Here is a 20,287-nt window from a genome sequence, read left to right on the forward strand (position 1 = left end):
CAATGTCTTAAGGTCAAGTTATCTTAAACTTAGCTGATAACAAAGTGCTTTGGTGAGAACATTCCCTCTGTTGCAGTGGGGATAAGGGAAGTCCCACGGGGATTTGGGGACCCTGGCTGCTGCGGGAGGCAAACACGGCCGGCTCTTCTCTCGGTCCTGCCCAGTCATGTGCTGTGTGTGCCCACACGTGGGTCCACGCAGCCCTTCCTGGGCATGTAGGGACAGGAGAGGGGGACAAGAGCCTGCCTGGGTCTCCCTGGGAGTGGGAACATCCTGGCAGGGCTGAGGCTGCAGGAGGAGAGCTGCTGGGGTCCCCATCCTGAGGATGAGCTGCCTTGTCTGACCGGGTCACATCAGCTTGGCCAGGAGAAGCCGAGGAAAGCCCGTCGGATCCATGCACTGGGAGAAGCAGAGCCAGAGAAATCCGTGCAGGCCACCTGAGTGGTCGGGTATTATTTGGGTGTCTGGGAGGTGTTTCCTGTGAGCACAGGGAGCCCCTGAGGCTGGTCCCTCTGCTTGGGGTCCTGGGATATCTGGTGGACACTTGAGCTTCCCTTGGTTCCCCCCACAGCAATGCGCCACACCAGCCCAGCTCTGGTCACAGCCTCCCCTTTCCCTGGGGAAATAACCAAGTCCCTGGCTTCAGGTTTGTTTTCTTCAACTCCAGGCCATGTGTGTGACTTGCCCAGGAATCTGGCAGTTCTGTCCCACTGCGAACAGCAGGGAAGGCAGTGCTGCCTGAGCCTTACAGCTTGGAACACGCTGCCCTGTGCTCCCTGGGGCTGATGGGAGAGGCTGGGATTTCAGCTCACATCTTTTGACGGTGCTGGCCCAAAGCATGGAATATGGAAACAAGTTTCAAGGGGGTGAGCTGTGCCTCAGCTTCCCAAATCCAGCATCGCCCTCCACCTCCAAGATAAATGTGCTTTTTGTGTTTTCCTTCTGCTTTTTGCTTAGATGCATCACTTGGGTGATGCCAGTCCTTCTGAGGATGTCCATGGGCTGAGATAACCCCAAAGAGATCGGTGGGAATTCATACAGGGTCAAGACTGGGATTTTTCAGCAGAAAATCCCTCCTGGCTGCGTCTGAGCCCTGGCACACAGGCAAGACTCCACTGCAGTCTGACATCCCTGCCTGGGCCCAGGTGGGAACAGCTTGGGGGTGACTGCTGACACCTTGGGCAGATCCAGGACACATGACCAGGTGTGGGCCAGGTGTAGCCACAAACCCATTATGGGTTAAAATCATCATCTCAGACTTTGTTTGGAGTTTTAATGATGGGTTTGCAGCTGTCTGCACTGCCAATCTTGATCTTGGAGCAGGACTGATCTCCCACCAGTGTTTCCCAGCCCAGATCCATGTGGGAAGGTGGCAGGATGGCTCAGAAGACAAACATCAACAAGCTGGAAGAGCAGCTGGTCTGTCCCGTCTGCCTGGACGTGTTCAAGAAGCAACTGATGCTGCAGTGTGGGCACTCGTCCTGCCAGCACTGCAGGCTGTCCCTCCCCAGGGTGCTGGAGGGGCAGATCCTGTGCTCTGTGTGCTGCCAAGCCAGGGCCTGCAGCCCCCTGGCACCCAGCATTGTGCTGGCCTGTGTCATTGAGGTGCTGTGGAGCCAGGGCAAGGGCAGAGCTCACCTCAGAGTCCTGCCCAATGCATCCCACAGATGCACAGGCATAGAATCATGGAATGGTTTGGCTTGGAAAGGACCTTAAAGATCATTTCATTCCAACCCCCTGCCATTGGCAGGGACACCTTCCACTAGACCAGGTTGCTTCAAGCTCCATCCAACCTGGCCTTGGAAACTTCTAGGGATGGCAGCCACAGCTTCTCTGGGCAACCTGTGCCAAGGCCTTTTCACCCTCACAGGGAAAAATCTCTTCCATATATCTAACTAAAATTTTCCCTTTTTCAGTTTGAACCCATTTCCCCTTGATCTATCCAGTTCCTGATGAAAAGTCCTTCTCCAGCTTCCTTGTAGCCCCTTTCAGATACTGGAACTTTCTCTTCTCCAGACTGAACAGCCTCAGTTCTCTCAGCTTGTCTCAGTTAAGGCTGTGGCAGAGTTGTCCTCCCATGGAAGCTGTGGTGCTGCACAACAAGCTCCATCAGTACAGGAGAGTCCTTTCCCTCTCCTCCAAGAGCATAAAATGTCAGCCTTGACCTCAGCATCCCCATCCCCAGTCTGAAACACAGCTTACCTGCCTGGATGTCCCCCTGGAAAGGTCTGTATGCCTGAACAGGGTGAGCCATGAGTGTTCAGGCTCTTTGTGGCACATCCTTCCAAACAGAGCTTGAGGTGGATGGGCTGGTTGCTGGCTGAGACAGGGACCCTCTCTGAGACTACGAGCACAGCCGGAGCTGAGTGGGCAACCATGGTGCTCTGCAGGATGAGGGGCTGCTGAAGGGGGAAATGGGAGCACAAAAAGCAGCTGAAGAGCTGTGTGCAGGCAGCAGGTCAGTCCTGGTCTTTCCAGCTGCCCAGGGCTGTGAGCCAGCATGGGGGACTGTGTGCCCGCATGGGGGACTGTGTGCCCAGCCTGCTAGGGGGGGACACTGCCCAGGGCCATGGGCTGAGGGGAGCAGGGCACCTGAGGGGCTCAGCCACTCTGCACACAGCCCAGCAGTGCCTCTCCAGTGGCTCCTGCAAACTGCAAAGGGTCACCAGGGACCTGCTCCTTGGTCCTGTCACCAAAATGCACAACCAGCCTGTGCCGACCAGAGGCCAGGGCATAAAATACAGCACCACCAAGGTAAATGTTTGTTCCTGCATCCCCGCCAAGCTGGGGCTCCTGATCATGCCTTTCCATGGGTTCAAGTATTGTAGAATCAATGTAATATCCTGAGCTGGAAGGGACCTACACGGATCATCGAGTCCAACTCCTGGCCCTGCACAGACACCCCAACAATCCCACCTTGTGCCTGAGAGTGTTGTACAAACACTCTTGGAGCTCTGGCAGCCTTGGGGCTGTGACCATTCCCTGGGGAGCCTGGGCAGTGCCCCACCACCCTCTGTGGGAAGAACCTTTTACTGATACCAACCTAAACCTTCTCTGACAGTGACAGAGCTCCAGCCATTCCCTCAGATCCTGTCACTAGGATGAGATTCTTACACCCTTTGATTGTTCAGGTACAAGATGACTGATCCTCAGCACCCACTGCTAACCCTTCAGACACTGCAAAGCAGCTCTTGTCTGTCCCTGGATCCAGGTGTCCCTGGAGCTGGTCGTGCTGGAGTGACTGATCCTTCACACCAGACAGTGCTGGGACAGTTTCAAAGCCATGTCCAGGTGGCTGGGATACTGCCTTATGGTGGCTGTCCTGGGGTATCCTTTGCCCTCCATGGACAGCTCTGAGCTTCCCAGAGCAAATCCCTCTTTCCCAGAGCAGATCCCTTTCCTGGAGCAGAGCCCTCTTTCCAGGGCTGGGCATCCTTTGCTTTGTTTGAGTTCAGCATAAACACCACCAAAGTCCACAGTAAATCCCCACCAACCCATCACCCACAGGGTATCACAAGGTCTAGCAACCAGTAGTAACGTCAGCGTGCTTCCACATGCAGGGACCGGATGGGGTGTCCAGGGTGGTGACCGGAGTCGGTGACCAGGGTCACTGGGGTGATGGAGGTGGCTGGGATGGCCAGGGTGACTGGCTGGTCAGGGTGGCTGGGATCACCAGGATGAACAGGGTGATGGGGGTAGCTGGTGTCACTGGGCTGGACAAGGTCACTGATCATGGGGTGCCCAGGATGATGGGGGTGACCGGGGTCACTGGCTGGCCGGGGTGACCAGAGTGGGCGAGGTCATTGTGATGATGGGGTGGCCAGAGTGACCAAGGTGGCTGGGATCACCGGGGTGACCGGGGTGACTGGGTTGGCCGGGGTCACTGCGATGATGGTGTAGCCAGGGTGACGCGGGTCCTTCCGCCGGCGCTGCCCGCCCAGCAGCGCCCGCACGGCGCCCGCCCCGCTTCGTGCCCTCGGCCCGCTCCCCGGGCAGCGACCCCGGAGCGGGGCCGCGCTCGCCCCCTGTGGCCCCGGAGGCCCCGGCGGAAGCGGCGCGGGGCGCACATGGCGCTGTACAGCGCGGCGGCCGCGGTGCTGGCGGGGCTGGAGCGCGGCGAGGGCGGCCTCAAGAGCCTCGTGTACAACAGCGGCTTCCCGGTGCGCCCGGAGGGGACGGGGGTGCGGGGCGGCCGGGGGGGAATCCCATTCGGGAGGGTGCGGGGGAGCCCTGGAGCCCGGCGCAGGCCCGGAGGCGCTCACCGCTGCCTGCTCCGCAGCACGTCCGGCAGCTGTACGCGCTGGTGTCCGAGACCCTCCGCTACGCCTCGGTGCTGGAGAAGCTGCTGGATGGAGCCGCGCTGCTGCAGGCCGAGAAGAAGCTGCCGCCGCAGCTGGCGAAGGTACGGGGAGTCGCGTAATCCCTGGGCCGCGGTGTCCGGGATTCGCGGTACCCTGAAGCCGCGGTGTCCTGGAGCGGCGGGGCCGGGCTCACGTCGTCCCCTCCCCTCAGGTCCTGGTGTATGACCTGCTCTTCGGCAAGGGGCTCAAGTGCGGGGGCCGGTGGAAGGCGCTGGCCCGGCGGCACCGGGCGCGGCTGGAGGCCGAGCTGGCCCGCATGAAGGTGCGGCACAAGGTGAGCCGCAACGAGGACCTGCTGGCCCCGGAGCAGGCGGTAAGCCCCGCAGGTGAGTGGGCTCGGGCTGGGTGGGCACCCTGTGCTGGGAGCAGTGGAGGGCCGCGTCTGACCTGTCCAGCGCCTGTAGCCTCCCAGGTCCCACGCTACGTCCGGGTCAACACCCTGAAGACTTGTGTGGACGATGTGATCGACTTCTTCAAGCGCCAGGGATACACCTACCTGGGCAAGGCAGCCAGGTGAGTATTTCTTTCTGCTATGCTGCCTTTCCTGGGATGTCAGCAAGTGGCATGGGATGAGGTCTGGTGGGTTGAAGGATTGCTGAACTTGGTGCTCAGGGTGGTTGGGCTGGGGTCTCAATCACCCCCCATTCTTAGATGCTGCCTCTCTGGGTGCTGCCTGGAGCTGGAGAGGAGCTGTGGGATGAAGGGGGTTCTCAGCCTGGGCTCTGCTGTAGGCACTGGGATTAAGACTTTGTATTCATGCTCCTTATGTCTCATGGGCAGTGTGGAGGAGCTGAAGGCCCTCTCCGGAAAAAAATTCTTGTTGGATCTTCATCTCCCGGAGCTGTTGGTTTTCCCTGCGCAGACAGACCTCCATGACAACTTGCTGTATACTTCAGGACACATAATTCTGCAGGACAAGGTGAGGGAACTGGGGAGCAGGAAATTGCAAGGGCAGGAAAACTACCGACAGGTGGAAGGGTGAGCTCCTTCCACAATGGCTCAACTTGCTGCAGCATTTAAGTCTAAGCAGAAACTGTGGGACTCCCCTGAGGCTTTGCTTCCATAGTTTGAAGGTTCAGGATGAAATCCTGGGGTATAAAACCCCCTGTGGGAGCTGGGGACCAGCAGCTGGGAGGAGCAGGGGACTGTGGGTTGGGCAAGGCTGTTGGTGGAGGGTGGTGGTGGCCTTGGCCCTGTGTCATGGTGGTCCCTGTGACCCCACAGCATCAGCCATGTCCGAGGAGGGGCCAGGTGTTTCTGCCCACCCCTTTGATGGTCTTTGCTCTCTTGCAGGCCAGCTGCCTCCCTGCCTTCCTCCTTGGCCCTGCTGCCGGTTCCCACGTCATCGATGCCTGTGCTGCCCCTGGAAACAAGACAAGCCACCTGGCTGCCATCCTGAAGAACAAGGGGTGAGGGCAGGGCTGTGTGCAGGGGTGGAGGGAAGGGGGGAGGTGGCCCTGGTCCCCCTGAGCCCACAGAGAGCACAAGAAGGTGGCAGGAAGAGCTGCAGCCTGTCACCAACTCAGGTGAGCTGGTGGCTCTGACAGTGCTGGGCCACTGGAAGGACCTGAGGGGACATGAAGTCATGTAGGGGTTCACTCCCAGCCTCCCGGCCCTGGCCCTATTCCATACCCCTGCCAGAGGGGAGGCAGCTCTCAAGGTCTGCCTGCCCAGTATTTGAGTGTTCCTGGGGGCCAGGTGGTCTGTTCACAGTCTCTTTTGGGCGCTGGGCTCTGCCTTCAGACAGATCTTTGCCTTTGATGTGGACCCCAAGCGCGTGGCCACCATGAACACGCTGCTGACACGGGCAGGGGTCACTGGCTGCCAGCTGGCCCAGCAGGACTTCCTGACTGTGGACCCCAGAGACCCCAAATACAGCAGGGTGACCCACATCCTTCTCGACCCATCCTGCAGTGGCTCAGGTAATGTGTTAGGCTCCAGCTGCTCACCTGAAGCTGGGCTGTGGGTGTGCAGACCCCAGGTGACAGCTCCTGTCCTGCAGGGATGGTGACCCGGGGGCTGGGGCAGGAAGCGGCCCCGAGTGCTGAACGCTTGCAGGCACTGGCTGGCTTCCAGCGCCGGGCCCTGAACCATGCCCTGAGCTTTCCAGCTCTCCAGCGCCTGGTCTACTCCACCTGCTCTCTACACCAGGAGGAGAACGAGGATGTGGTGCAGGCTGTGCTGCAGGAGTGGGGCTCGGCCTTCAGGTGGGTCTGGCTCAGGGAACTTGGGGGGCTGTAGGGGCAGGGTTTGGTGCTGACCCCTTTTCCATGCTGCAGGCTGGTGACTGCCTTCCCATCCTGGCCCTGCCGAGGACTCGCTGCCTTCTCTGGAGCAGAGAGCTGCCTCCGTGCTTCCCCTGCAGAGACCTTCACCCATGGCTTCTTCGTGGCTGTGCTGGAGCGGTGCAGGGAAGGGGCTGCTGCTCCCAGGTGAGAGGGGGCTGTGGGGGACTCCAGCTACTTCTGGGGGGCCCCATTGCCAAGGTCAGGGCTCCAGGCACCCAGGGGAGGGTGTGAGGGGACGTGGCTGTGGGAACAGAGGGCACTGGTGAGTGTGGCTCAGTTTGCTCTTGTCCACAGCTCCCTGCCTGCAGTAGCCAAGGAGAACCCACAGCCAGGAGAGGGAATGGAGCCAGGAGCAGCTCCCAAGAAGAGGAAAAAGAAAAAGCAGCGGGTGAAAGAGTGAAACATTTTCTGGACAGACCCCTTCACAGCTGGGGCTGTGGGGAACACACACTGGCCTGAACACAAGTCAAGCTATGTGCCAGCTGTAGTCATAGTGAGAATTCTGTAACACCGGGGACTGAGTGCCAACACTGGGACCAGCCTGGAAGGGGCAACTGCTCAGCCATGGCTGCCCCTTGCAGCCAACCCCTGCTCCACACCCTGCAGGGCTGGGGTCCTCCAGCTGGATTAAGGGTGGAGTATCATGTTTCCCCCCCAAAAAATTCCATCCCCGAGCCTGATGTGGAGCTTTGAAAAAACATTTCACTGTAGGGATGAAGCAGATTAAAAGTTTATTTCTCTTCACTGTCTTTTCCAGGGTGTTTGTGCAGTCCTGCCCTGAAATTGCTACTGCTCATAGTAGAGGCAAAGTGGGGGCAAAAAAGTGAAATACTACTACTACTAATCCTGTCCGTGCATCTGTCTTTGAATTGGGGGAGCAAGGACACACGAGCCAGAGGGTGCTGGACCTGAACCCCACTAGCACCCTGGGAATCCCAGCCCCAGGAATCGCACACGGGCACAGCCACGTGAACACAGTAATTTTATTTTAAACCAGGGACATAAGAAGCAAGGAAACAAAAATTGCACATTCACACTAAAATCCTCATCAGCCACACCAGGAATGATCCAAGTCTTCAAGTCAGTTAAAACGCAGCCTCCCCCCAAGCACAAGGGGCTCTCCCAGCAGGGCCTGTGTGGCAGGGAAGGGACAGCCTGGCTCCTCACGGGTATGTAGGACTACCTGGGGCAGCATCCAGAGCCAGGGTGCCCTCAGCCTTGTCCCAGCTCATCCCCATCTCATCAGAGCTGACCTGGCCAAACCCTGGCACCTCAAGGATGGGGAGTGGGTGCTCTCCTGGCCCAGGGTCAGTTTGGCAGGCACTAGCCCCTTCCCATCTGCTTCTTCCAACACCAAAGACACATTTTCCCAGCCTGGCTGCTCTCGGCCCACTGCACCCTCAGCCATGCTGGTGGGTGATGGAACATCCTCACCAGCACCTGCAGGTCCTTAATGTCCCCTTACTATGGGGCTGTGTCCCCTCTGTGCCACACAGAGCCCATCCTGCTGGGAGAGATGCCTCGATCCTGGCACTCAGCACCGTAATGTGAGAGCTCCTGCTCCTCACCCTCAGAGAAATAATTAAAAAATAAAAACAAACAAAAAAGGTTTAGTCACATCCACATACGTCACATTTAAGAGGAAGGGGATGATGTACAGCAGGGGGGAGCATGGCAGAGCCTGCAGGATGCAGCTGCGTTTCCCAGCACAGTGCATTCCCGCAGGCACAGCCAGGGTGGGAACAGCTAAACACTAACAGCTGCGGGACTGGCAACTTCACTGAACCAAGCTTGAAGGAATTTGAAGGCAATTTAGCTTAAATATAAAAATAAATTTTTATTTCATTAAAAAATGTTTAAATATTTGTGATTTTTTTTGGTTTTTTTTTTCTTGCTTTTTTTTTTTTTAATTTAGACCTCAGCAGACACACACACTCACACGGCTCGGAGAGTAAAAACCCGGCAGCAAAGCACTCCTGGGAACGGAGTGCCCATCCCTCACCTGGGGCAGGGCAGGGGGTGGCTCTTTGGTGACCCCCAGCTCTGGCAGTCTCTTTCCACAGAAGCTCCAAGGCAGGGAAGGGTGAGATTCCCACTCCTGGCTGGATGGGGACAGGGGAGGCAGCACCACAGTTCCTAGGAGCTAGTAAAACCCACAGGGATAGAGATGAGCTAAGAAATGAAAAACAACTTGGATTTGGGATAGGGGGGAGAATGCATCTGCTCTGGACTCCTTGTGTGAGCAATTCCAGATCCCCCTGAAGTGGGGAAGAGGTCCTAGGAGAGAGGGAAAGGGAGTGGAGAGACTGCCAAGGTTGGAACCCCCTGTCCTAGCTGCCTTCCAGTAACGACACAGAAGGGACAACTCCCCAGCACGAGCAGCCACGCAGTGATGCTACTGTCAACACCCAATTAGCCGGGGCACATCTCCCCCCAAGGACTGGTGCCCCCCAAAAAAGAAACTCCAAACAGCAAATCCGGCATAACCAACATGCCGCCACACACACGGTTCAGCTCTTCCTCCAAACTCGATTCAGTGAGTGCAGGAACAGGAGCACAGATAAAGCAGAACGGGGGAGCAGGGTGGGGGCAGCCCACAGCCCCATGGAGCAGCGGGAATGGGACAGGGGTGGGGGGACCCCCATCCTCACCCCGTGCCTCCAGCCCAGGTCCCGGGCTATGGCATGTCCTCAGCTGGAGGTAACAGGACATTAGGCCCCAGCGAGGAGTGTCACCTATAGCTGCACCCATGTCAGTCACCTGTGGCACCGAAACAGTGCCAGGCTGGAACCAGCCCTGGTTGTGGGGATGGAACTGTGTTCACCAGGCCATGGGATGAACAATGGGAAAGATTTTGGGACCTGGTGAAGATGGTGTCTGACAGCAGCTCAGAACCCCAGCATGTCACCAGTCAGGCTCTGAGTGGGACACAGCCATGGGGCTGGCTGAGGGCTGGGGAGGGGCACGGGAACAGCTAGAAGAAGCAAATGGGGAGAAATTTACACATTATTAAACATGGCAAAATAAACTGAGGAAAAGAACATTGCGGATATGTACAGAGATTTGTCCAGCCTTGGCTCTGGAACTGTTCAAGTAACAAGAGTTTGGTTTATCCCGTCCCAGCACGGTCTCCGGTGGGTGTCAGGGGATGAGGCCTGGTCCCACCACGGGGGCAGCTCCAGCCCAGAACCCCCCACACGTGGGCCAGCGGAGCCCAGCAGCACCAGGGTTACTTTTTGCGGGTGTGCTGCCTCCGTGCCTGAAGCCGTTGGCGAGTGCCCATCTTGGATCCTGCCCCGATGGAGAAGGTGGGGGTGGATGAACCTGGAAGCAGAAAGGTTGCTCAGGTCTCTGTAGCTTTGGGATCAGCGTGATCCTCACCCTGGGAGGAACGGAAGGCTTGGCATCCCCCAGAGTCCAGCAGGTACCACCTGAGCCATCTCCCAGAGCACACCTGGCCCTACCTCTGTCCCCAGCCCGCGGGGACACCAGGACCCATGAGCTCCCCAAGGCTGGAGCACCAACTCCCTCCTTACCAAAGGAAGTGCCGACTCCTCCGAAGCTCGAGGCAGGAGTGCTGGGTGTCCTGAAGGAAATGGTGCTGCTTCCACTGCCCACGGCTCCTGGGACAGGTGTGCTCTGCCCAAAGGTGGGCACAGGAGCTCCTGGAAAGCAACAGGTCACTGTGAGCCAGGGTTGGCAAAGGAGAAAGCCTTTGGGAGTCAGTGGCACCCAGAAGAGGCACAGCATGCCATCTGGGGGCTGAAGCACCACAGTCCATCCCCCAGGACCAGCCTCTGCTCCTGAAAAGCCCTTTTAATGCGTAAGTTACACTTTGGATAATCCCTGGGCTCTCCCAACAGCAGGGCTGCACAGAAGGATTTGCCAGGGAGGAACAAAGACCTTGGCCTTTCTAGATCAAGGAGTTGCTCACTGTGTGGGTTTCAGTTCTGTGGGAGCTGGGAATATCCAGTGAGGATCTGAAGTGTTAGGGAAACCCTGAGAGCAAGCACGAAGTGATGGCAGCCATTGGCTGGCAGCATTCCAGCTCACCAAGGCATTCCAGGCAGCTGTTAAGGACTGGAATGATTTTGGCTCCTGCAGGACACTTGGATGGGCAGAGCTGGGATGCTGGTGCCTTTGCAGGGGCCAATGAACAGAGTTTAGGGATTCCCCTCCCCAGACAGCCAGGATCCTGACAGGCAGTGATGGGAGTGTCTTCCCTTTGTATGGCAAGGCTCAGCTCTGCATAACAGGGGCACTGGCCTCACCAGGACTGTGGACCCCAGGAGCTTGGCAAGGTCCATCAGGACTACTACTGCCCAACTCGAGACGCCCAAGATGGCTTGTTTGCCCCCACCCCCATCCTGGAAATGTTCAAGGCCAGGCTGGACAGGGCCCTGAGCAACCTGGCATAGTGAAAGGTGTCTGTGCCCATGGCAGGGGGATGGAACAACATGATCTTTAAGGTCCCTTCCAACATGACCCATCCATGACGACTCACCTCCAAATGCAGGCTTGCTGTTGGGAGTGCTGGTCATGGTGAAGGCGAAGGGCGTGCTCTGGCCCTGCGCTCCCAGCGCGCTCTGTGGCAGAGATGAGCCGAACGGCGCTGCTGCTGGGGCTGCCCCGCTCTGCCCAGCCCCAAAGCTGAAGGCCACGGCCGGGGACCCGCTGCTGAGGCCCGGCGTACCCATCCCAAAGGCGCTGGTGGAGGGGCCCGACTGGGTGGTGGCCCCGAAGGTGAATGGAGATGGGGTGGTGCCAAAGACGGCGGCACCGGTGCTGCTGCTTGTGGTCTGGGTGGTGGAACCAAAGCTGGATGTGGTGGAGGTGGCTGTTCCAAAAGAGAACACCGAGGTGGTGGTCCCAAACGCTGCCTGGGTGCTGCTGGTGCCGAAGGAGCCCTGGGCACTGGTGGTGCCGAAGGCTGGCTGGGCACCACTGCCAAATGCTGGCTGAGCCACTGACTGTGCCGGGGGGGCTCCAAAACTGAACTGGGGGGTGAAGCTGATGGGGCCAGCAGCAGGCTTGCTGGCGGGCACCTGGCTGTCAGCAGCCCCAGTACTGAAGGTGAGCTGGCTCCCAGTGCTGGGGTACGGTGGCGGTGGCTTTGCACTGGCACTGAAAGAGCTGCCAAAAGCTGAAACGGAGGAGCCAAATGTCAGTGGCGCTTGAGCTGTGGTGGCTGGGGCCGAGGAGGTCAGTGTAGTGCTCCCAAATATGCTAAAGCCCACAGTGGTGGCAGCAACTGTTGAGTTTGAAGGTACCTGGCCAAAGGCAGGGCCTCCTGGGACACTGGTGGTGGCAGTGACTGTGGCTGGAGGCGCCTTCCCGAACTGGAACACAGGCCCTGGGGTGGCAAAGCTGGTTTCCGTGCTGGGAGCAGAGCTGGCCAGGCCCCCGAACAGGAAAGGCTGTGTTGTGCTGGTGGAGGTGGCAGTGGTGAGAGTCACACTGGCAGCAGGGCCAGTGGAGGCAGGCGGGTTCAGTCCGAAGCTGAAGACAGGTTTAATGGTGGCATCTGTGGAGGAACTCTGGGTGGTGGCTGTTGTAGCTGCAGTGGTGAAGATGACGTTGGGAAGACCCGTGAATCCTGCCAGAGTAGCTGTGGAGGCAGTTGGTGGCTCTGAGGCTGGCTGTGCCACGGGTTTGAAGGCGAAAGGAGAAACTTTCGCTGGAGATGAAGCGGCAGTGATGCTACCAAAGATCGGCTTGAATATGGAGGATGTGGAGGACGTCGAGGCAGGGCCCGAGCTTGCAGACACGGTGGCTGTAGTGGAGGTGACAGCCGTGCAGGCTGCTGGGCTCTCACTCTTCGGCACAGCACCGAAGATGGGTTTGAAGATGGGGGTTGTGGTGGGCATGGCAGTGGGGGGGGTGGGCACAGCAGTGGCTGTGGTGGGCACAGCAGTGGATGCAGTGAGTGTGGCAGTGGCTGTGGTGGGCGCGGCAGTGGCCACGGTCACTGCTGGCTGGCTGGCTGGAGGGGTGTTCAGCATCCCAAACAGGATGCTTGGCTTTGGGAAGGAGGGAGGCTTGCTGGGGGTCTGGCCCAGGTCGGTGAACACAGGAGGGCCCAGGCTGCTGGGGGGTTGCACCGCCAGGGCAGGGGGGGCACTGGGGGCAGGTGTGCTCAACACAGGCATGGGCTTGGTGTCAGCAGAGATGGCAGGCAGAGAGCTCGACTCCAATGACACAGCAGGAGCAGGTGGCTGTGCAGCTGATGGAGGTGGTTGGGATGCTGCCACAGCTCCAGTGGAGTCTGGAAAGGGGAGAGAGCTTATTTACGGACAAGGGGGCACCTTCAGCAGCTCACCCTTCTGCCAGGTACCCACCCACTGCTGCAAAGGCTCCCGGAGCAGCACCCACCACACCCAAACCTCCATGCTTACCATAAGCCTCCAGCAGGACCAGGGGCTCAGCATTCCCAAAGGTGTCCCCTCAAGCCCTGCCTGCCAGCTCTGCTGCCAGCAGAGGGTTTTGTCAGCTGCCTCAAGCAGAGGTAACGAGGAGTTCCCACTGCACCTGCCCAACTCTGCTGGCGTTACACTGTGCCAATTCTCCCCCTCCTCCTCACCTGATGCTGTGGATACAGCCTGGCTGCTCTGCATCTTCTTCAGGCTGTCCAGGAGTGAGGAGCTGGCTGGGGCAGGAGCTGTGGAGGCAGGCATGGGCCCAGGGGAGGTCACAGCAAACGCCAGCGGCTTGGACACAGGCACTGTCTCTGCAGTGGTGCTGGGAACTGCATCTACAGGGAAACAGCAAGATATAAGGACTCACAAGTGGCTGTGATGAACAAACCCTTAGCAGAGCTTCCCAGCAGGCAGGGAAACTGCACCTACACCCTACAGCCCTGGGGAACCTCACCCAGCACCACGTGGCATGAGATCTCCTCAGCTGGAAGGCATCAAGAGCACCCCCAGACCCGAGGCACCACTGGCCCAGGAGCTTCCTTGGCCCATGCTGGCCTGCCAGACCTGGGCTTGTTCCTACCCCTCCACAATCCCAGCCCATCCTTACCAGCCTTATCCTCCAAGACACTGTTGAACCACTGCAGCACTGCCTTCTTCTCTGCATCCAGGTCCTCTGAGGTGATGGAGTAGCCCAGCTGAGGCGGCGGGGGCTGCCAAGAGAGAGCAGCAGCAGCTTAGCTCCTTCCCAGGGAAGCAGGCAGAGCCTCTCTGAAGGTGTGCTGGCGACTGGCCGTGGCGAGCCCTGTGAAGCAGGTGGTCCTGCCGCAGCTACCGCGGAGCTCCGGTCCCCAACTCTGGTGGGCCCCCGGCGTGGCACTGAGGGCATGGCAAGCCTTCCCCAGGCCATTACCTGGTCCGGCAGCAGGCAGCACAACCACGCACAGCCCACCAGACACTGGGGCTGGGGAGAGCGTCACTTCCCACTCGGCCAAGGACGGGGCCTCCTTCCTGAGGGCAGGCAGGTCAGTGTGCCCCCAGCCCTGCAGAAATTGCAGTGAGCACATTCTATTGCCAGAGCGGGGCCAGAGGGGCTGTGAGACAGCGACGTACCAGCACCAGCTGGTCCCCACGAAGAGACGATAGCAACGGGATCTTCCGCTTGCGCTTCCCACTGCTCCCCGATGCGGATGGTGGGCTCAGGGAATTCTGCTTCTTCCACACTGGTGACTCCACCACTATAGAAGGAGACAAGTTAGGCCAAGCTCTGGGCAGAGAGGTGTTTGGTTGTAGTGACAGGGTTGTCCCTTCTGGCCCCACTCTGGGTGGCCCCGCTCAGAGGGCAGAGCCAGGGGCACAGCTTGAAGCTGAGGACAAGGTTGTGATGCCCTGAAGAGCAGTTCCACATCCAGGAGGTCTGTGACAAGAGGCTGGCGGGGCTCTGTGGGGCAGTGGCCCCCTCCCAGCTCCATGGATGGTGCCAACACACTGCCTACCCAAATCACATGCCACAGCTGGTACCCTATCATGGGGGCCCACCTGCCACGGGCACAGAGGATTTCCTCTCCATTTTAGCTGAGGAAGCATTGGAATAAGCTCAGACTGGAATTTGGTCAGGGTGCTATTCATGCCACAGCAGGTTGTGGACTAAGGCTGACACCTGACCCGTGCTGGGCTGGGAGCTGGAGTTCCCCCTTGCAAGCCACCTCCCAGGCATCTGCTAGCACCCCAACACTGTCAGCATCCCCTTATCACTTGGAAATCCCACTAGAGCAGTCACTGAGGCCAGCAGAAGTGCCACTGCCTTGGGAGCAGCACATGCCAAGTTTCCAGGTGATCTCTCAAACCATTCCCACTGCAGACCTCAGCTACCTCCTGTCCTGCTCTCTTGCTTGCACTGGTAACCCATCCAACCTGGGTGCAGTGTCGGGGCACACCTACACTTACCTTTCTCTGTCTGCAGCTCCTTGTCTGACTTCACTGGGGTGGAAGCATTGGAACGAAGTGACTCTTCTTCCCTGTGTAAGCAGGAGAGACAGTTAGGGCCAACCCTGGGCTCAGCCCTGTCCCCAAGGAGCAGGATGAGACTGAACATGCTGAAGACTTGCACGAGGATCCCTGGTGTGTTTATTTGCCTCCTGTGAACAGATCTCAGGACAAAAGCTTTGCCCAGCTCCAGGCAGAGGAGTTGCTTCCTGCTCCAGACTCAGCTTGGCTGAGCCTGTGCACCCTCCGCAAGACGAGTCAGCCTCAGGAGAGTAGCTGGGGTCCTCAGATGGGAGTCACTGCCCCTCACAGGTTGGGCCCACCAAGGTGGTTGTATCAGTTTTAGTTCTGACATAAGCTCAGGCCTCTCTGACTTGGCAAAGAGGAGAACACAGGCTGTGCTCCAAGGCAGGCATTAAAATACAAATACTGTGATTTGACTTTGAGATGGCAAAAATCAGGGCCTGTCTCTTCCCAATGATCCAGCAACCAGCAACTCAGGCCATGCCAATGCCACGAGGCACCATCGCCACTGCTGCAACCTGTGCCCGTAAGTCTCTGACCCGGCCTGGGAGCGGGCCAGGGGTGGCACAGCTTGGACGTGCCACAGCATGACAAGGTGGCCGGGAGACCAATCGACACAAGTGGGTCTCCTGATCGTTATGTCTGGGAGAGGGGCCTGGACTGTCCCAGCTCCAGTGGAAAGTGGGACTTGCATGCTAGGATGGCTGGGAAGGACTGCTCTCTTGCCGGCTGGCCATCAGTGAGCAGGCACTCACCAGGTGACTGGCTGGTTACCTGGCTTTCTTGAGAGGCCACTCCGGTGTCTGGGGGCGGGAGGACGCTGGGCTGGACAGTGGGGAGACGCTCACACCACTTCTCTTCCACAGCTGGAACGCAGAGAGATACCAGCAGTAACTTGGCGTGGGGCTGGCAGAGAGCACAGCCCCTCTCCTCCCTGCTCACTCACACTAAGCCCCATTGCCTAGGGCCATAGCTATTGAGCCCAATGAGCTGAGAGCCTCTCCTGCTTCACCACCACTTATCTCCCCTCCGCATTTTAGGGAGCACAAAGTCTGGCCACCCCAAGCTGAATCCACATGGGGAACAAGCAGCCTCCAGGGCCTTTACAGCCCTGGCTGAGCACAGGGAGGGAGGACACTGCTGGGCCAGCCTTCATGTGACACAGGCAGAGGCCACCCAGCTGCTTTGGACACCCTTGTGTGTAGGGCTGCTCTGGCGGGAGCCAGCACCTCCTTGCCAGGAATTCAAAGCACATGGATCCCAACGCAAGGGTCAGACTCTCTGCAGCCCCAGCAAACCCCTCCCTCTCACCGCCTGGAGCAAACCTTTCCCGACACAGACAGAGCTCCACTGGCCATGTCTATGTGTCCCTTGCATGTCTGCAAGCCCAGCCAGGCCACAAGCAGTGCTCCATCATAGCCAGCAGCTGGCATCTGGGTCAGAGTGGGAACACACGGCTCCCACACTGCTGACTCCAGCTGAAAGGATGTCAGCACAGCAAAACCATTTTTTTTTTTCCTTTACCTGGATCTATCCAGTCTAGCAGACTGGGCAAGGAGGAGGAGGGAGGGGAAAACAGTCGTGTTCTTGGTTTGGTGTAAAAGCAGCAGTACAGCTCAGCCTGAGATTCCGCCAAAAACCACATAATTGCTGCTTGGCCCATGGCCCACAGCCCACCTGATCCCCAGGGTGGTGAGACTGCCAGCCTGAGCCACACTGGGTCTAGGCCTCCAGCCACACCAGTCTCCTCACGAGCCCAGAGCTGGGATTACATGGGTGATCCCAAAAGAATGTCAAGCTACTGTGTCCCTACCTGTGCGAGGCCCCGGCTGGAGCTGTAGGAGCTGGCAATGGCGTTGCGGATGGAGCTGGGGATCCCACCAGCATAGGTGTTGTTGAGGGAACTCATGGAGGAGGTGCGAGACCTCTTGTTGGAGCAGTCATCGGGGCAGTGTGAGATGAGGCCCCTCTTCAGAGAGCCCGGCCTGGAGGGGGATGAAGGTCTGATTTGCCCCTCACCGCTCCTGCCCACCAGTCCCTTCCATGCAGGGCAGGTGGAGGAAGGCAATCTTGCTCCTTCTTACAGCACAGGGCTTAGAAACGACCCTCAGCAGCAGCACAGCCCTGCTGTCACAGGGTGACAAACTGAAGGGCACAACCACAGCCTCTCTTGCTCTGCCCCAAAGCCAGGCTCTGCAAGCAAAATCCAAACCCCCTTTTCCAGATCCCACAGACATTTTCTCCCTCCTGTCCCAGGAGCTGCTTTTGGCCCATTGGGCACTTACTTGGGTATGAGAGAGGCAGGGGCACCATTGGCTACCAGTGGCTCAAACGCTGACTGCCCACTTCCACTGCTGTCGTGGCGCCTGTGGAAAGAGAGGGTGAAAGCCTATGACAGCGTGGAAGGCTCTTCCAGCCTGGGGAAAGGCAGGCTGAGCACCCAGAGAGAGATCAAATCTTGTTTTTTTTCCTAGCACAAAATGCCTAGGACAGAGCTTTCCCCCATCTACACCCTGCTGCAGATTTTCTCTGTGGGCCTGTCCTCACTGACTCTCACCCCAAACACCAGGAACTCCCCCAGCTGCCTCCTGGGCACAGTAGTTTGGTGTAAGAAAAAAAACACAAATCTTTGCTTAAATCCATTACTATAGGCCAAAATACTTCCAGAAATGAGCTGCTGAGTCCTTCTGAACAGACCTGAGCTCTGAAACTCCCACCTCCGAGCTCTTCCTAACCAGTGTCCTGGACGGTTCAAGTCAAAAACTGAACTCCCCTTCCCACTATGATTTCATGAGGATCTGAAGTGTCAAAATCACAGAAGACATGTTGTGTTCCCTGCTGTGAAATGGAGCTGGAGGTGTAGGACAGCCCTGTCACTTGGTCAGGAGCTCCCCTCAAGCCCAGAGCATGCTGACCCCAAGGCACAGGCGATTCCACACTCTCCAGCTGACACAGCTCCTTTCTGTCCACCAAGTACACGGAATTTTCTACCTACAAGCATTCCTCGCACTTGCCAGACATCAATGACTTCAAAACTGGCTTTTGTGGCAGAGCTGTGTATTGCCACATTAAAAAAAGTTTAAGGAATAATACCCTGAGCTGATCCTGTCTGTGTACCCATTCTGTTGTCACCCTGATTGGCTCTTGTGGGGCTCAGATCCAGTGAGCCAAGTGTTCAGAGACAGGAACTCAGTGCTGGAGGAGGATGGTGTGCTCTGCTTTACCCTGCTCTGCTCCCTGGGTCACCTCCAGGAGCACTGGTGCAGGACAATGCCCCAGGCACTGCCCAAGCATTGTCTCAGCTCCCCAGCCCAGCCCAGATGGAACAGCCTCCATGGCCACAACTAGGAAGGATGAAGCAACTGTTGGAGCAAGTCCAGAAGAGAGCTACAAATTTGGTAAGGGGACTGGAGCACCTTCCCTATGGAAACAGGCTGAGACATCAGGGGCTGTTCAGCCTGAAGAAGGTTGTGTGGAGATCTCAGCAGCCTTTCAGGATCTGGAGGAGCCTGCAAGAAAGCTGGAGAGGCACTGCATCAAGAAGTGCAGTGATAGGACAAGGGGGAAAGGCTGCAAAGTGAAAGCACAGTAATTTAGATTGGATATACAGAATAAATTCTTCCCTCAGAGTGGTGAGGACCTGGCACAGGTTGCCCAGAAAACCTGTGGCTACCTCATCCCTGGAAGTGTTCAAGGCCAGGCTGGACAGGGCTTGGTGCAACCTGGTGTAGTGAAGAGTGTCCCTTTCCACGATAAGGGGTAGCTCATTGGATGAGCTTTAAGGTCCCTTCCAACCCAAATCATCCTATGATTCTATGAAAAACAGGAGGATGGGATGGCAAGGCAGTGCTGTGCCTGGGTAGTTGAAAAGGCTTTGGCAGACCATGGCTCTCAGGATTTACTCCTTGTCCTTCCTAGAACACTGGCGAAAACACAGCACTCTCCCTCCTCTGAAAGCAGGGATGGAAGTTGCTGGCCTTGAGTAACAAATGCAGCAGTGCCTCGTTTACTCTTTTGTTTCACCTCCTTCTGCTAGATCAGCTCCCAAGGGAAGCGCACGGAGCTCTCCAAATGCAATGCTTCCACCCGGTAATCCCGTCTCTCCTGGGAGCCCAGGGCTGACGGAAGGACGGAGCCCACGGCAGATACCAACACTTCCCACCATGCTTTCCCAGTCTACAAGCCTCCGTGAGAAGCCACTTCCCACAACACATCCCAGCCAGGCAGGGGAACACACTGGACCCACACCTAAACCACATTCCTTTGACCTCAAAACCTTGGAGGACTTTTGGATGCAGCACCAAGGGCCGGGTGATGGATGGGGTGTGCTTCCTCTCCACAGTTCACTTCTCACAGTACTTTTCCAGCCCTGACTCCAAGTCTCATGGGGCCTGGCACGCTCTGGGACACATCCCATTCATCACCTTTGAAGCAAGAATCCCATTTGTGACCTTCCCAACGCACTGGCTGCAACTTAAATTGCTGCCTTTTTACCTTCTCTTGCTCTCCTGATCATTCCCAAAAGTCTGGTCCTCTTCCTCCTCTTCCTCCACAGCCCTTTTCCTGCTCTCCCTGATGGCATTCAGCACAGTCTCCTTCGCACATGGGTCAGGGCTGCTGGTGGCCGGGAAAGCCGGAGGCGAGACCAGCTGCTCCAGACTGCGGAACAGAGCAGAGTGAGGTGTGAAGCAGGCTGGGCTCCCCGGTCTGATCCCCCCACAGAAGCGCGGACACGGCTCTCCCACGCAGCCCTTCCCGGAGGTTTGGACAGCACCATCCTCCCAGCCACATGGTAGCACTCGGGATGGGATGTTGATCCCGGACACAGCACACCGGCTGAGGGCTACCGCCGGTGTGTCCTGGTCCCCACCGTGGCTGATAACCGGGCTCTCCCAGGTGTGTCCCGGTCTTCCCCATACTCACGCCGGGGAGCGGGTGATGCCGACGGCCGGCGGGGCGATTCTCACGGTGACGGGGCTGCGGAGCGGGCAGGCGCGGCGGGCCCAAGGCGCGCTGCGGGGCGAGCCGCCCTCCCACCGGGCGGCGGACAAGCACAGCGGCACGGCCGGCCGGGTCTGAGGCAGCGGGTACCGGCGGCGCGGGGCCTGCGGCCGGCAGCGCGGAGCCCTGCGGGGACAGAGCGCGGTCAACACCTCCGACGCGATCTGGAGCTTCCCCGCGCGCCCTACCCCCATCTTCCCCTCGCTTACCCGGG

At 58.2% G+C, this 20,287-nt stretch overlaps 2 protein-coding genes across 2 annotated transcripts; one reads left to right on the forward strand and one right to left on the reverse strand.

The window, feature by feature from the left end:
• The first annotated feature begins 4,032 nt into the window (after nucleotides 1-4,032).
• Nucleotides 4,033-7,393, forward strand: NSUN5 (NOP2/Sun RNA methyltransferase 5). The gene is made up of 10 exons (XM_042025829.1): nucleotides 4,033-4,160; nucleotides 4,280-4,402; nucleotides 4,513-4,687; nucleotides 4,766-4,874; nucleotides 5,142-5,280; nucleotides 5,655-5,770; nucleotides 6,105-6,283; nucleotides 6,364-6,568; nucleotides 6,641-6,793; nucleotides 6,944-7,393. The coding sequence occupies exons 1-10, from the start codon at nucleotides 4,068-4,070 to the stop codon at nucleotides 7,047-7,049; spliced, it is 1,398 nt and encodes a 465-aa protein (XP_041881763.1). The 5' UTR covers nucleotides 4,033-4,067; the 3' UTR covers nucleotides 7,050-7,393.
• A 224-nt stretch (nucleotides 7,394-7,617) lies between these two features.
• Nucleotides 7,618-20,267, reverse strand: POM121 (POM121 transmembrane nucleoporin). The gene is made up of 12 exons (XM_042025820.1): nucleotides 19,996-20,267; nucleotides 19,567-19,731; nucleotides 17,358-17,438; nucleotides 16,886-17,057; nucleotides 15,847-15,938; nucleotides 15,010-15,080; nucleotides 14,176-14,300; nucleotides 13,673-13,775; nucleotides 13,230-13,400; nucleotides 11,154-12,914; nucleotides 10,186-10,314; nucleotides 7,618-9,973 (listed from the first exon to the last, which is right to left on the reverse strand). Exons 1-12 carry the CDS (start codon nucleotides 20,265-20,267, stop codon nucleotides 9,879-9,881), a joined length of 3,237 nt encoding a protein of 1,078 aa, XP_041881754.1. The 3' UTR covers nucleotides 7,618-9,878.
• Between the last annotated feature and the right edge of the window lie 20 nt (nucleotides 20,268-20,287).

The sequence above is a fragment of the Corvus kubaryi genome, unplaced genomic scaffold (genome assembly GCF_017639235.1).
Source record: "Corvus kubaryi isolate FWS band 111438036 unplaced genomic scaffold, C.kubaryi_AGA036_p1.0 37284, whole genome shotgun sequence".
Classification (NCBI taxonomy): domain Eukaryota; kingdom Metazoa; phylum Chordata; class Aves; order Passeriformes; family Corvidae; genus Corvus; species Corvus kubaryi.

Excerpts from the sequence above, each read along its gene's own strand:
- NSUN5 (XM_042025829.1), top strand. The coding sequence starts at position 4,068 with ATGGCGCTGTACAGCGCGGCGGCCGCGGTGCTGGCGGGGCTGGAGCGC. Across the intron at positions 6,284-6,363 it reads CCCATCCTGCAGTGGCTCAG|GGATGGTGACCCGGGGGCTG; the intron begins GTAATGTGTTAG and ends CCTGTCCTGCAG. Across the intron at positions 6,794-6,943 it reads GAAGGGGCTGCTGCTCCCAG|CTCCCTGCCTGCAGTAGCCA; the intron begins GTGAGAGGGGGC and ends TCTTGTCCACAG.
- POM121 (XM_042025820.1), bottom strand. The coding sequence starts at position 20,267 with ATGGGGGTAGGGCGCGCGGGGAAGCTCCAGATCGCGTCGGAGGTGTTG. Across the intron at positions 14,301-15,009 it reads GGAGCTGCAGACAGAGAAAG|TGGTGGAGTCACCAGTGTGG; the intron begins GTAAGTGTAGGT and ends CTCCTTCTATAG. Across the intron at positions 13,776-14,175 it reads GTGGGGACCAGCTGGTGCTG|CCCCCGCCGCCTCAGCTGGG; the intron begins GTACGTCGCTGT and ends CTCTCTTGGCAG.